General features: G+C 45.3%; 1 protein-coding gene across 1 annotated transcript in view; it reads right to left on the bottom strand.

The window, feature by feature from the left end:
- Positions 1 to 14,718, bottom strand: part of POLRMT (RNA polymerase mitochondrial) — a 38,927-nt gene extending 24,209 nt beyond the window's left edge. Inside the window, exons 1-6 of the mRNA XM_069101965.1 lie at positions 14,500 to 14,718; positions 13,619 to 13,708; positions 7,721 to 8,373; positions 6,646 to 6,776; positions 4,842 to 5,028; positions 4,003 to 4,149 (exon numbers count right to left, since the gene is read on the bottom strand). Coding sequence (XP_068958066.1) covers positions 4,003 to 4,149; positions 4,842 to 5,028; positions 6,646 to 6,776; positions 7,721 to 8,373; positions 13,619 to 13,708; positions 14,500 to 14,602 — 1,311 coding nt within the window. The 5' untranslated portion in view covers positions 14,603 to 14,718. The remainder of the gene's footprint in view (positions 1 to 4,002; positions 4,150 to 4,841; positions 5,029 to 6,645; positions 6,777 to 7,720; positions 8,374 to 13,618; positions 13,709 to 14,499) is intronic.
- Positions 14,719 to 15,646: the final 928 nt, after the last annotated feature.

The following is a 15,646-nucleotide window of genomic DNA, read 5'->3' as shown; positions in this document are numbered from 1 at the left end:
GAGCAGTCTGAAAGCAAAGACTGGGCTGAACTGAGTATGATGAGCTGTTTCTAAAAAAACAAAACTGGGTGTAGAGAGAGGTAAAAAGGAGCAATTATCTCAAACAAATGAGGCGCAAGTATGGTATAGAAGATGCAAGCGGGGGCAAAGGGCAGGTAATGCTGGAACCTTACTCTTACCAGAACTGTGGGAACTACATATATATCTAGAAGGGTGTAAATGTCATTTAAACTTATAAAGAAATAAGAAAGTGAGTGGATAGGAGAAGGAAGGGACTTTCAGAAGGTTGGGTAGATTAAGGAATAGGAGGGTAAGATACTGGTTAGAAATGAGGACAGAAAGAAGATAGGGTAAACAGACCAAGAAAAAATAGGATGGAGAGAAATACAGCTAGTAATTACAACTTTGAATGTGAATGGGATGAATTTACCCATAAAACAGAAATGGATAGCAGAATGGATTAAAAATCAGAATCTGACAATATGTTGTTTATAAGAAACACAATTAAAGATACACACACAGTTAAAACCAATATGCTTCAGCTGAGGTAAAAAAAAAAAGCAGGGGTAGCAATTATGATTTTAAAGTTAAAGCTAAAATAAATTTAATTAAAAGAGATAAATAGGGAAACTACACTACATACTACACTATGTGTCACCAATATTATTCAGAAACACTAGCAAGAGAATTACAGAAGAAAAAGAAACTGAAGGAATCCAAATGGGAAATGAGGTAATAAGCTATCTCTTTTGGCAGATAATATGATGATATATTTGGAAATTCCTAAAAATTCGATTAAAAAATTAGTTGAAACAAAAATTGAGCAAAGTAGCAGGATGTAAAATAAACCCACATATATCACAAGCATTTTCATATATTGCCAAAAAAAACCCTGTAAGAGGAGATAGCAAGAGAGACCCCATTTAAATTAACAGTAGACAGTACCAAATACCTGAGAGCATACCTCCCAGAACAGACCCAGGAACTACATGAACATGATTATAAAACACTCTATATACAAATAAAGTCAGATTTAAATAACTGGAGAAATCATTCATGGGTAGGAAAAGTCAATACAATAAAAATGACAATTTTATCTGATGTATTCAATATCATACCAATTTACTAAAAAAATTATTTTACAGTGTTAGAAAAAATAAAAACAAAATTAATTTGCAAGAACAAAAGGTCAAGAATTATAAAGAAACTAAGGGGAAAAAATGTAATGGAAGGATATTCAGCAGTACCAGACCTCAAACCATATTAAAAGGCAGTAAATATCAAAACTATTTGGTACTGGCTAAGAAACAGAAAGGTAAATCAATAAAACAGAGTAGACATACAATACACAGTAGTAAAGGATTATAGTAACTTTGTATTTGACAAATGTAAGACTTAAGTTTTTGGGATAAGAATTCATTATTTGCTAAAAATTATTGGGAAAGCTAGAAAAGTCTGGCAGAAATTGGGCATAGACTAATATCTTAAACCATGTACCAAGATAAGATCAAAATATATACATAACCTAAATATAAAGGGAGATACCATAAGAAAGTTAGATGAAGACAGAACACATTACTTATCAGACTCATGAATAGGAGAACAATTTATGAATAAACAAGAGATAGAGACCACTATAAGGCTGATTATATTAAATTTAAGTTTTTGTACAAATAAAATCAATGTAGTCAAGATTATAAGGAAAGCAGAAAATTGGGGGAAATTTTTCATAGACAAGTCTCTTAGATAAAAGCCTCATTTCTCAAGTACATAAAGAACTTTGCAAAATTTACAAGCAACTGATAAATGGCCAAAGGATATGGACAGGCAGTTTTTTGATGAGGAAACCAAAACTATAGTCATATAAAAAATGCTCTAAATAATTACTGATTAGAAAAATGAAAATTAAAACAACTTGGAGAGATCATGTTATATTGGCTAAAATGATAGATGCCCTTCAACTGGGGAATGGTTAAACAAGCTGTGGTATATGATTGTGATGGAATACTACTGTATTATAAGAAATGATGAGCTGACTGACTTGCATGAAAAAATGAAAAGTGAAATGAGCAGTACCAAGTGAACAATGTACATAGTAACAGAAATATTGTCTTAAGAACAACTCTAAGTGACTAATTCATCTTGAGTACCATAAATACTCAAACCGACTACAAAGGACCCATGAAGGAAGATGCCATCCATCTCCAGAGAAAAAACTAATAGATGTATAGTATGGTTTTCCATATATGTATGTATATGTGCAGGTATAAATACACACACACACACACATATTCATGTTTAAATTATAGACTTCTCTAGGGTGGAGTGGAGAGGGAGGAAGAAAAAAAATAAAAAGTGCACAGCAGAGAACAAAAGAAAAGTTAGAAGGAAGCACAGAAAAGCTGGGTAGCTTTGAAAACCATGTGCTGTATTACATAATTTTTCCAAAACAACCAAAAAAACGCCAAAACAAAACAACCAAAAAAAATTAAATGAGCTGGAGAAGGAAATAGCAAACTACTGCAGTATCTTTGCCAAGAAAACCCCAAAAGAGATGCAAAGAGTAGGACACAGCTGAAAATGACTGAACAACAAGAGCCACATGCACAACGGGTCACCAATGGAACGTGGCAGCTCCCCCTGCCAAGGAAGGCAAGATTTAATTGCATGAACAGAGGTTTAGCATCTAGAATTAGGTGATAAGTCCCAATACACTGGTCAACTGTACTCAGTTCTGGGTAGTTGATTTTAGAAAGAAGTCTGATAAATGGAAACACTTTCAAAGAAAGGTAAGCAGCACAGAAACTATGCCATGACAACTGGCTGAAGAAACTAAAGTTGTGTATCTAGATAAAGGCAAGACTTGAAGAAAGACAACATAGCTACCTTAAATATTTTAAGGAGGGGCGGCTAGGTGGCGCAGTGAATAGAGCGCCAGCCCTGGAGTCAGGAGGAACTGGGTTTGGATCCAGACTCAGACACTTCACACACACACACACACACACAACGGGTGACCTTGGGCAAGTCACTTAACCCCAACTGCCCTCCAAAAAGCAAAAATAAAAATAAGTATTTTAAGGCTCATTACGGCAAATTCTGCTGCTTAGCTACAAAGGGAAGAACTATGAGCAAAGGGTAGAAGGTGCAGAGAAACAGATTTCAATTCAATGTAAGAAAAAACTTGCTAACATTGAAAACTCTCCCAAAGAGAACGGGCTGCTCTGGAAGGCAGCAGGCTCCCCATTCCAGGAATCTTCAGCCCTCTGTTTGTTAGGTATGCATTCGAGGGGATTCCTGCTAGAGTAATGGATTAGACTCTGAGATCTTGGCAACCAACTGGGAGGCTACTGCAGTAATCTAGGCATGAGGTGATAAGGATTAAAGCAGAGATGGCAGAAATGGAAAAAAGATGCCCAGCTGAACTGGGAGGGTAAGAGGGCAGTGATGTTAGCCCTGAGCTGTGCTTTTGAAGAGCCCCGAGGAGGAGAAGAGTTTCCATCCAGTTCACAATGACCCTGCCTTCGCTTCTCTTTCTCCACACTATAGCCAGGCCTCTCCTCCCCCTGGATAAGCTGTGAATGGCAGCTCTACTGTGATGCGCATCCTGTGAATGGGATGATATCTTGAAAGGTTTTCCTGACATCTTCTAGGTCCCTTCTTTCTCCTTCCTCTGGAGTCAGAGATGCCTGTACTTTTCTCTCTTGCCTCTGGCCACCAACTCTTTCATCTACGTATCACTAGCCAAGCACGTGTCTCCAATACAACCAGGCCATTCCTCTTAACCAACCTGGTGGGAGTTCAAGAAACCAGACCCACCCTGGGAGGGAGAAGAACAGAGCAGCCAACTGACAGGTGTGTGTGAGGCTCCCAGAAGAGCAGAAGGCTTGCCTGGAGCTCGACAGTGACTGCAACTCCTAGATCACATGTAGGCTACAGGGCGAGGGCAGGGGGTGACACGACAGATGGCTGAGATCCGAGATGGCAGAAGAATAGAGCACTCACGGCATGATGACTCTGGTTTGTTAGTGGTTTCTTTTCCACTGAGTCAATTGTGATCGTCATTGCTGACTCCAACTTTAGCTGCTGCTGGAAGCGTTCCTGTAGCTCGAGGAGAGACAGTGGCAGCTTCGGGTAAGACACGGACTTTTCCTACAAACCCAAAACAGTAACACCAATTATACACCACAGAAGTTAACTCTTGACTACTCTCACCAATGGGGGAGAGGGACAGATGAGATGAGAAGGCAATCAATCTAAGCCAGATAGGGCTTTACATGGCATAGAAACAAAGGGTCACCCTGCAGCAATCCAAGAGTCTCTCCCACAGGAAGGAGTCCACCCATAACAACACACACAGAGAAGCAGAACTGTCTTTCCTAACAGTGCCCTGGAAAGCTTCAGGATGGCCCTCAGGCCCTCATAAGATTTCTCTTATGACAACCTTTTACAGCTTTGTCATCCTTTATCCTAACCCTTTCTGAGTTTCTGTGGTGTTGATCAACATGACCCTGAAATAACCACCAAACAGCTTTTACTCTTTATTCACAAGCTCTGACAGTCTAAAAGGACCATAGAGATAATTTAGTCCAACCTCTTAGTTTTAAAGGGGAGGAAACACTCAGAAAGAGGAAGGAACTTGCACACAATGACAGTGTTAGTAACTGGAAGAAGCAGAACTCGAGACCAGGTCTTCAACTCCACACCTAGGGCCAGAGCCCTTCAGCTTCCCCAAAAGGAACAGCCTCAAGACAAGCCCCATTCAAAACATGGCTTTGCTGCAGAATGGGCTAAGTGCCCTCACAGTCCTGAGTGAAGTGACTCAAAAGGACGCCTAAGGTCACCTTGGAATAGAAGTCTCTGAGCAGAGGAGATATGGTGATCTTGTGGGAGGATGCTGGGGGCGGTGAGAATCCAGGCTCCACCTTCTGGATGGCTCTCAGCACCATCAACCTCTCCTGCCTGTGGAATGCCACCTTGTGGAAAAGGTTCTCCAGGAGCAGCCCGTCTGTCGCCATCTGATCCAGACAGCTGTGTGGAAAGGCAGACCAACATAAGCCTGAGCCAGTGGTTCCCTCCTTTATAAATTTAACGTCTCCTTAGGACAATTTAATTCAACAAACAGTAATGAAACTCCTACTATGTGCCAGAGGCACTATGCTTCACACTGCTAATAAGAAGTGAAAAACAGATGTCCTTATGTCCCATAAGGAACTCACAGCATAAAGATTCCTAGACAGAGAAGAACAGGCTAAGTAGTGAAGCCAAGCCATTCAAGTACTTTAAGAATATCTGAGGAGGAAGAACACTATTTGCTAGGGAGACAGATGCAAGAGGAGAATTTGAAACCAAAAATTTATTTTTTTTTAAAGGAAAAGAAAAAAAAGACCTTCCAGTGTGGCCTGGTGGACAGAGAACTAAACTATAAATTAGGAACACTTAGGCTCAACTCCCTCCAGTGACAATTAGCTAAATGATCCTCAACAAGGTATTTAACCATTCTAGGTCTCCGTGTCCTCCCCTGTAAAATGAACTACCTACCTCACAAGAATATCATAAGGCTCCAACAGCACTTTGCCAAAATGTCAAGTGCTGGGACAGGGGATGGGGGAAGAACTATTGCTTCCCAGAGGGCGGGGTCAGGACAGGATGGGGAAGGAATCTGGCAAAGGCTTCCACGAGCAGAGAGAATGAGGGCAAACAGGTGAGAGAGGACCCAAGTTGCCTAGCAGACTTCCTACACCTGCTCTACCTTGGATGTGCTCCTGACCCTTGTGTCTGGCACTCACCAAAGTGGCCACCAGTGGGCAGGTGCCACCCCCCCGCTTCTCCAAGTGGGGCTTCTGGGAACCACTGTCCCTCCTGTCAGCTCTTCTTGCTACCTCCACAACCAGGGCAATCCCCAACAGTTCTCAGCAAAGCCCTTTCCCTTCCCTCTGTACCCTGGGGTCTCAGGTCCCCCCAGAACAGGACCAGAGGACACTGTAGCTGCAAAGAGAGCTGGAACATCCTTGCCCATGTGGCAAGTCTGTCCCCTGACATCAGTCTTTGTGGAGAATCTTAAAAGGGCCCTTCAAGGAGGGACAGGGTACCTACCAGAGAGTAAATGATCAGGGAATATAGACTCAGATGATCTCCAAGACTTGTATACTACAGACCTGAGCCTGGGCAGGACTAAAGAAATGCTCAGAGGGGGTAGGGGGCCAACCAAACCACCACCCAGGCCCAACATGTGTGCTCAATGAGTAAGCTGCTAGTAAGTTCAGATCAGAATTAAGACCAGGACCTGGAGAGAGCAGCCAGTTAAAGTCTGGGATAGGAGCTGTGGAAAGCTGGGACCCCTGGAGGACTGGGAAGCAGTACTTCAGTCTCATTCCAAGGTCCTTCTGTGGAGAACCACTGGCTTTGGAATCAGAGGACCTGAACTCAAATCTTGGCTTTTCTATTTGTGTGAAGTCACTTTACTTTGCTGATTCTCATTTTTCTCCCCTCTAAAGAGAAGGGATTGGCCTAGGTGACAGGCTCCAGATCTCTGCACAGAGGGAGGGCACAACAGGATGGCACAGGAGTACCATCTACACACAGTACTGATTCCCAGGAAGATAAAAGATATGCTTGACCAGAGAGGGAACCCAGGGGCAGCTTTACCTCTTGATGATTTCAAAGTCTGCATTTATCCGACCCATACACTCCAGAACCGAAGCATAGGAAACCAGGTCAGGAGTCAGCCCTGACTTGTTCATCATGGAAAACAAGGTGCTTATTTGATACAAGGAGCCCTGAGAGAAGGGGAAAATAGACAAAAGATCTGAGCTCTTGGTCACAGGAAACTTACCCAAGCCCTCAGTGGAACCATCCCTTTCCACCAATTCCCCCAACATTGTCCACTGCCCCGCAGTCAAGCGATCTTTGTACTCTGCCTCCCTCCTTAACCAAATCTGTAAAGTCACCTGGGTTCACACTTGTCTTAAAGCCTCCCCTCCCCTAAACACTACCTGCCCCTCTCTCCTGCCAAAAAGAGAAAAGGCAACATGCTGGAGTCAGTTAGAGAACCCAATCCACACTGATGATGGAGCTGCCACCAGTTCCCAACTTTATTAACTTCCATAAAGGATGCAGACATGGGCACAATAGATGTAGGAGCTAAAGAATGCCACTGTAGGAAAAACGGGCTGGACGGAGGGAGTGGGCTACCTAGGTAGGAACATCCTCCACCTGTGCTGTGCAAGGGCTGAGGAAGCCTTCTAGTGCAGACATGGGCAAGGGCTAATTAATTTTTCTGAACTTTAGTTTTCTCATTTGTGAAATGGGGATATCTACCTCATAGTGTTGTTCTAAGTCTTAAATGAGAAGGAAAAAAAGAAGGGCTTTGGGAAGCAAAGACTGTTAGAAACTACTGTTACTTTGGGGGGAAGACATGGGATCATTCTAAATATGTACTCAGTAATAGCACGCTAATGAGATTTGGTAACATGGAGGGTGGGAGCAGCAAGGGGAGAATTCAGCACAGGTTCAAGTATAAGGTGATGCCAGAGAGCTACCCTGCCCTCAGGAAATATACTATACACTGACCCCAGGAGGATGCCCAAGCTACCCAAACATGCAGCCCAGATCCCAGGGCAGGATCTAATAGGCACTAGTGGCAATCTCGGCAAAGGGAAAGGGAGAGGCTACCCACTGCCAGCCCCTCCACCGGGGAAGCAGCCCTGGCAGACAGTCTTACCTGCTTGGCCCATGCTTTCAGGAGGCTGTTGTACATGGTCAGGGTCAGCAACTTCTGGCTGCCAGAGCGATTAAAGTGTGTGACAAGCAGATGATTGGCTTGTGTCACATGGTTCTGAGAGAGCAAGCACTCCAGAGTGGTCAGAATGAAAAGTTGTTTCTTGGAATGTCTAACCATGTCAGGTATCAGCCTGGAGGGGTCCGAGTCATCAACACAAGTTTTATTTTCCTCCAGGACTTTTAAATCTTTAAAAGACTTCTGCCTCACACTGTGAGGTCCTGGAGTCTCCTCCCTTACTGTGGCTTTCTCTTGCCCAATATAAGGCGTCTCTTTGCTTTCTTTCCATTTTCTGGCCTTTTCTCTCTTCTTCATCTGGTTTTCACAAAAAGTCTTGTTCTTGAGCTTGACTTCTAATTTCTGCTGTCTCTTGTGCAGCTTACTCTTTTCCTGAGTAAGCTTCTCCACCCACCAGGCGGTGGTCTTTCCCACAATGGGTTTCGCACTGTTGGCATCTCCCCTGGCTCTGTCCTCTACCAGTCCAAGGGCCTGCAAGTCTTTCTGACTGCCTGCCCTCTGTGGTGCCATTTCCACTCGATTTACTGTCACTTCAGATACATACTCATTCTGGAGCTGTCTCACTCGGGCCTCTAGCACTGAGTCCAGGAGAGAAAAGAAGGCATGGTCACAACTATGCACCTGAAGCTGGGGCTTTGCCCATAGCACCTAGTCCTTCACCCACAGGACATGTCTTTTAAGTTGTTCCCCTTACCTGGGGCTGAGATGGCTCCCCAGGTTCAATTCTATTCTAGATAGCCCTGATGGCCCAGTGACTTAGGAAGCACCTGAGCTGACCTGAATCTCCCAGGGCTCAGGTCCAGTCCTCTATTCCTAACCTAAACTGAAGACAAAATCAGTTGGGTCCTGGAGGCAATATGAAATGGGTACAAAGTCATTCACCTCTTTGCATTCTAACCTTAGATGACTCCTTTCAAGAACCAGCTAGTGACTCTTTCCATGTCTAACATTGTACAAGATACTTCAGGGAGAATACAAAAAAGAGGGAAAGGCAAAGTCCTTGCCCTCACTGGACATCTGATCTAATTAATGTGTCAACCTCACTGGCCTCTCTGCAGCTTGTGATCCTGCACATATTCCCCCTTCCTGGTCATTCTCTCCTCCTCCCTTGACTTCTGTGATGACACTGTTCTCTCCTGCTTTTCCTCCTTACTATCTGACCATTTCTTCTCCTTTTTTTTTTTTTGCTAAATTATTACCTACCTCCTGCCCCCTAACCACAAGTATCCCGCAAAGCTCTGTCCTGGGTCATGCTTTTTCTCTGTGATCTCATCAGCTCCCATGAATTCAGTGATCTATTCAATACAGATGACTGTCAGACCTACATACCCAGTCCTAGTCTCTCTTCTGGTAGGGGTTCATCTCCATTCATCCTGATCTATATCTCACTACTAGACCCAGATGGCTCTGGAGGAGAAAGTGAGGTTGGTGACTTTGCACAGCCTTCCCTCACTTAAATTCAATTCACTTGCAAGTTATGGCATCACCCCCCTGATGTCACGGTGCTCTTCAAGAAACAAAGGTCTAGGGGCAGCCAGGTGGCTCAGCGAGTAAAAGCACCGGCTCCTGTGTTGGGATGACCTGGAGATCGAATCCCGGGCTCAGACACTCAGCACCACACCCAGAAATAACTGGCCATGTAACCTTGAGCAAGTTACTTAACCCCGATTGCTTAGGGGCGGCCAGGTGGCTCAGCAAGTAAGAGCACCGGCTCCAGTGTCGGGATGACCTGGAGATCAAATCCCGGGCTCAGACACTCAGCACCACACCCAGAAATAACTGGCCGTGTAACCTTGAGCAAGTTACTTAACCCCGATTGCTTAAAAAAAAAAAAAAGAAAGAAACAAAGGTCTAACAACAAAACAACCACCACCTCTCCTGATCTCCAGTCTCATATCGCTGTCAGCTAGGAACCTATAGTTCCACATCTTTCAATGTGTCCAGAATGGACCTTACAATCTTTCCCTCATACTTTCCAATCCTCTGCTGAAGGCACTGCCATCTTTCCAGTGACTCAGGTTCACAGCCTAGGAGGGAGTCATCTTCAGCCAGGCCTCTTTTATCCTACCCCTTCCCATCTTGCTGGTCTATGTCTATATGATCTAGCCTGTCAGCCCCATTCTTTCCACTTACACCATAACTACTCTGGCACAGCCCTCATCAGCTCTCTCCTGTACACGTACAACTAATCGGGCTTCCTGTTTCTAGTCTTTCTCCTTTGCAAACTATCTTCTATCCTGGGTCACAGTAGTTTTCCAAAAGCACAGGACTGACCATGTCATTACCCTCTTACAAAATCCCCATCAGTTTCTATTACCACTGAGAAAAATTCCTGCTTTGGCATCAAAGGTCCTTGGCAATCTGGAGCCATCTTGCCTTCCCAAATATATTTCACATTTTCCCTTCACATACTCCATGCAGAGGCCAAAGTGGCCTGCCTGCTGTTCCTTAATCCAACTTGTCATCTTTCCCCTCCAACCCTTGGTACGCTGCATCTCCTCAATGCTACCTCTTAGAATTCTTAGCTCCCTTCAAGGCTTGGCTTTGGAGCTCCCTCCGCCATAGGGCCTGCTGGTGCGCCCTCCCTCCCTCTCAAATCAGCTTGCATTTCCTCTTCTATTGACATGTTATATGTCCCAAGAAAATGTAAGCTTTCTGAAGACATGTCTGGCACACAGGAGGCATTTAATAGATGCTAGTTGAACTGCACTATACAGTGGAAACTTATTTACAGGAGGAGTTTAATACTCCAAGGAGGCATGATTTTCTCATTGTGGGTCCTCTCTCCACTGATACACATAGTTCCTTAGCAAAAGATCTTTGAGGCAAGATGGCTCTAGCCAATACCTCTCTGAACTTAGGGGGACAGGTCCTTGGAATAACAGACATACAGTCCATCACTTTGGATACTAAACCTTTTCAACCTGGAGGGCTCTGCTGGCCCAGCCTAGAATGAAGAGTCCCTGCATCCCAAAGACATACCAGTCAAGTTCTTTATTAAAGCTAAAATGAGCAAGAAACAATCATAATCTCTACACAGCAGTTCATACTTTATAGAGCATTTATGTCACAAAAGTACTGGTCAAAAGATATGAATAGGCAGTTTTCAAAAGGAGAATATAAGCTGTCAACAACTGTATGAAAAAATGTTCCAAGTCATTAATAAAAAAGGGAAATGCAAATTAAAACTGTGATGTTTTTATAAATTGTGTACTTAGTATGGTGCCTTGCATATATTAGTTGCTTAATAAATGTTTACTGGAGCAGCAACATAGTGTGATGTCCAACTCTGATAGATTTGACTCTTCTCAGAAATGCAATGATCTAAAATGATTCCAAAAGACTCTTGATGAAAATGCCATCCCCATCCACATTCAGAGAAAGAATTACGGAGTCTGAATGCAAATCGAAGCTGACTGTTTTCTTTTTTTTTTTCTTCCTTGTGGTTTTTCCCTTTTGTTCTGATGTTTCTTTCACAATATGACTAATATGGAAATATGCTTAATATGACTGTATATGTATAGCCCATATCAGATTGCATGCTGTTTTGGGTAGGCAAGAGGGAAAAGAGGGGGGAAAATTTAGAACACAAAATCTTATAATGGTGAAGGCTAGAAACAAAAAAATTTTTTTTTGAAAAGGAGATAAAAGGGCAGTTAGGTGATGTAGTGAATAGAACACCAGCCTTGGAGTAAGGAGGAGCTCAGTTTAAATCCAGCCTCAGACACTTAACACTTACTAGCCATGTGACCTTAGGCAAGTCACTTAACCCCAATTAGCCCTGCCTTCCCCACTCCAAAAAGAAAAAAAAAAAGAAAAGAAAAGGAGATTAAAAAATAAAATAGGGGTGGCTAAGTGGAGCAGTGAGTAAAGTGCCAGCCCCAGAGTCAGGAGGATCCAAGTTTGGTTCCGGCCTCAGACGCTTAACACCCATACAAAAAAACTAGTTGTGTAACCTTGGGCAAGTTACTTAACCCCAACTGCCCTCCAAAAGCAAAAAATAAAAATAAAATAAAATAAATGTTTCCTGGATATTTGATGTTTCACTTCATATTCATCAGATTGACAAAAGACTAAAATAGTAAACGGTGGTGTGGCTACGGAAAGATAGGCTCAATAAGATACCATTGGTGGAACCATGAATTGGTTTTAAACTGATCTGACTATTCTAGAAAACACTTTTGGAATTACACTAAAAAGTCATTAGACCAAATATACCCTTTGAACCAGTGATACTGGTAACAGGCATACACTCTAAGCAGATCAAAGAGAGATAAATGTCCTATATGTAAAAAAATATTCATAGTAGCAGTTTTTGTAGGAATAAAGAGCTGGAAGGAAACTGTACCCAGAGATGCAGGAATGGCTGACAACTTGAGGCATATGAATATTATTGTGCTTTGAGAAATAAGCATAATGAATTCAGAGAAACTTGGGAGGGCTTGCATGAAGGGATGCAGAGCAAAGTAAGCAGAACCAGGAAAAGTTTAGGAAATGACCATGATAGGAAAACCACACTCAAAGACTTGAAACTCCGACTAATGCAGTGACCAAGCATGACTTAAAAAGACTGAGAGTAAAGCAGATCAGCACCCTTCCTAGGCAATGTGAATGCTCTGTAGACCCATCATCAATACCAAAGAAATCTATTTTAATCTTGTTTCCAGAGGCAAATGGGCTGCCCTGAACTAAGCCCACTCTCTTCCCAGCCTTCCCTAAGAACAATGTGGCCTGGAGCCATGAAAGAGTGTCTGCTCAGTATCATCGGCTGTAAAAGGAGGGGGACAGGATAGAAGGCCTCCAGCTCTGGGGCTACAATCCTGTGATCTCCCACTGGACTTATTGGGAGGTACCTTGTCCAGACACCTCTACAATGACCTCTCCCTCTCGACTCCAGCTTCTTAGCCAGAACTCTCCCCTCCTTCCTGCTTCTCTCACTTGCCTTCATAGTTCTTTGTGTGGGTTTTCTCTTGATTAAGTCGAAACCTGCTTAAAAGGAAGCTTTGTGTCTCATCTTTCTATCTTCGACACCTAATTCAGGACCTGGTACACAGGAGGCACTTAAGCTGAAGTGAATGAACAAACTAAATCAATAAAAAATTAAGTGCCTACTATTCACTAGGAACTGGGGATACAAATAGAGAATTGAGACACTCTGCTCTCATGAAGCACCCCTTTGGGGAATAAAACTCCTAGCTACCGCAGCAGAGAGAGCCAGGAAGATGTGGGTTCAAACCCAGCCCCAGACACTCACTAGCTGGGTGATCCTGGGTTAACCTGTTTGCTCTGGTTTCCTCATTTGTAAAAATGGGGGTAACAACCCCTCAGGCTGTGAGAATCTACAGAAATCTTGGTAAAACTTTAAAGCACTACATAAATGCCAGTGCTTTAGAAACCTCACAGCACTATATAAACACTGGCTATTATTGTTATTTCTATGTCCAAGGATTATCTGTATATATTCAAAATAAATACACAGGAAGGAGCACTGGATGGGCCCCGCCCAATCAGAGGAATGGAAAAAAGGCCTTCTGGAAGAGGGGGAAACCGAGGGGTTCTCCAAGGTAGGATCGAGGAGACATGGGGGAAAACCCACAGAGCAGGAAAGGGAATGGTGTCCAGGGGGAAGAGAAGCAGGCCAGTCTAGCCAACATTCGGCATCTGTAACAGGAACAGCGTGCACTCAGCTCGGAAGCAGAGGGTGTCCTACAGGTAAAGGGCAGGCTTTAAGGCTCCCACATCCCCACCAGCAATCAAGCAATCAAGGAATGATGGCTGGTTTCCCTCGGGAACTCCTCCCAACCCCCAGCGTCCCAAACCTACCTTCCAGGAGTTCCACCTGTCCCGCATCCCTCCTCCTATCCCATTCTGGAGCGTTGACCGAGTACCTCCTGCCCCAAGTCCACCAGGTCCCTGTAGGAAAAAAGACCCTGAACTCCAGAGCCTGGCAGGGGCAGGAAGGGCTCCGACTGTCCAGCATACAGTAGGCACTTAATAAGTGCTGGCTCCCCTCCTTGCCGGCCCCAGGGTCTGGTCCCGGGTCTCTGCGGCCTGCGGGCAGGGCTCAGGGCCCAAGGCTGCTGGGGCATGGCGTGAGGTAGTGTTTGCAAAGCGCCTTCAATGCCTGTTTTGTCCTCACTGGGCACCTACTGTGCACCGGCGCTGTGCCAAGGGTTTTACAAACACTGCCTCATCTGATCCCCTGGCAACTCTTGGAGGCAGGGGCTATTACTGTCATCATCTTCATTTTATGGCTGGGGAAACTGAGGCAATCTGACTGGAAGGGACTTGTCCCCGGAACGAGTCCGGGGCAGGATTTGAATCCAGATCTTCCGTCCACTCTTGCGGCCATAGGGTCAAAGGTCACAGGCTTCAGAGAAGGTGACAGATATAGGGGAGGGAATAAGGGTTAGGGTGGGGGATTAGAAAACGGAGGTTAAAGGTCAGAGCCTGGAAAAGTCTGTTCGTGTGATTTAAGTCAAGGGTCAAGGCTCCTGAACTTGCGGTCGGCGGAAGTGGTTAGGAGTTCCTGAACTTTGGGTGTCAAAAGTTTGGGATTCCCAGACACCTTGCCTGACCCGCACGTCGGGGGTGGGTGAGGGGGTCAAACGGTGCTGGGGGGAAGGGGAAACGAAAGGCTCTTCCTAAGGGTCAGGGGTCACGGACCCGGCGTCCTGACAGGAATTCGCGGGGCTCCCATTTACCTTTCTCGGGACCGGGGCAGGAGCTGCCCTCGGGCCGGAGGGTTCGGCCGAGCCCTGCCGCCCCCCGGCTCAGCAGCGAAGCCCTCAGCCGAAGCACCGACATGCCGGCGGCCCTTGGGGCCCCAGCGCCACACGAGGTTCAGCCAGACCGCCCTCCTCGCCTCGAGCCCCAGACCGGACCGCCCTCTAATGCGCAGGCGCGCGCGCTCCGCGCTGGCTGCTGGGAGTCGTGGTCTCAGCTTCCTCGGGGAAGTGCTACTCCAGGCGCTCCGGGGGGCGCTCACACTACAAATCCCATGGAGCCATGCGGAGGGCGGGGAGGGGCGGAGGTTGCCGAGAATATGACTTCTGATTGGCTTTGTCGTCTATCCATCTCCCGCTAGGCGTTTAGAAAGGCGGGCTTCCAGTCCTTTAGCGTCTGCTACTTCTCCATACTTCCGGGGCGGGGTATGGAGGGGAGGCGGTATTCTAGTCATCCAAGTGGTCTCCCCTTCCCCTAACGCTCTCCTTCCTCCCAAGATTGTTCTGGGCCCAGAATAAAGTGCTTGAAGTTTACGTAAACACTACCTTTTCATAGTCGCAAGCACGCAGGCTTCTCCTAGTCCTCCAGTCTTCCTAGGAAACTCTGGGTCTGCCCCCACCAGCCCGTGTCCACTTCTCCACTGGGATGACGGTGCTGTTTATTAGACTGAGATTTCCTTAAGCACCTCCTTTTCAAAACCTTTTCACCTCCGTATCTCTAGGGCTGAGCACGGTTCCTAGTACACAGTAGGTGCTTACTCAATGCAGGATGAGTGACTGAGCCACAGTAACCGAGGTGCTTTTGGTGGGGCAGGGATGGTTTGTTCTTCCTTCTCCAAAAGGACCGTGGCATGCAAGTGAATTGGATTTAAGCGAGGGACAGGGAGTGGAAAAGAGGGGTTCCACGTTTTTGGCAATGAAGCCTCTACTGGCCTGCCCTCACATGACCCTTCGTGGGAGAGGGAAGATCGAGAATTTAAACTAGTGACCAGGCTGAATGGGGCAGGGCTCCTTCCTGCCGGGACTTGGGCATCCTGGCCAGACAGCCTGAGGTCCCCCCAGCTAGACTTAGGTCACTGAGTCCCCTTCCCCTGGACAACACGGGAAATCCAAGAGATGGCTCAGC

The sequence above is a fragment of the Petaurus breviceps genome, unplaced genomic scaffold (genome assembly GCF_028583685.1).
Source record: "Petaurus breviceps papuanus isolate PSGF00001 unplaced genomic scaffold, PetGlider_PUasm1.0 103, whole genome shotgun sequence".
Classification (NCBI taxonomy): Eukaryota; Metazoa; Chordata; class Mammalia; order Diprotodontia; family Petauridae; genus Petaurus; species Petaurus breviceps.
Note: the sequence above shows the minus strand (reverse complement) of the source record. Positions and strands in the feature narration are given on the sequence as shown.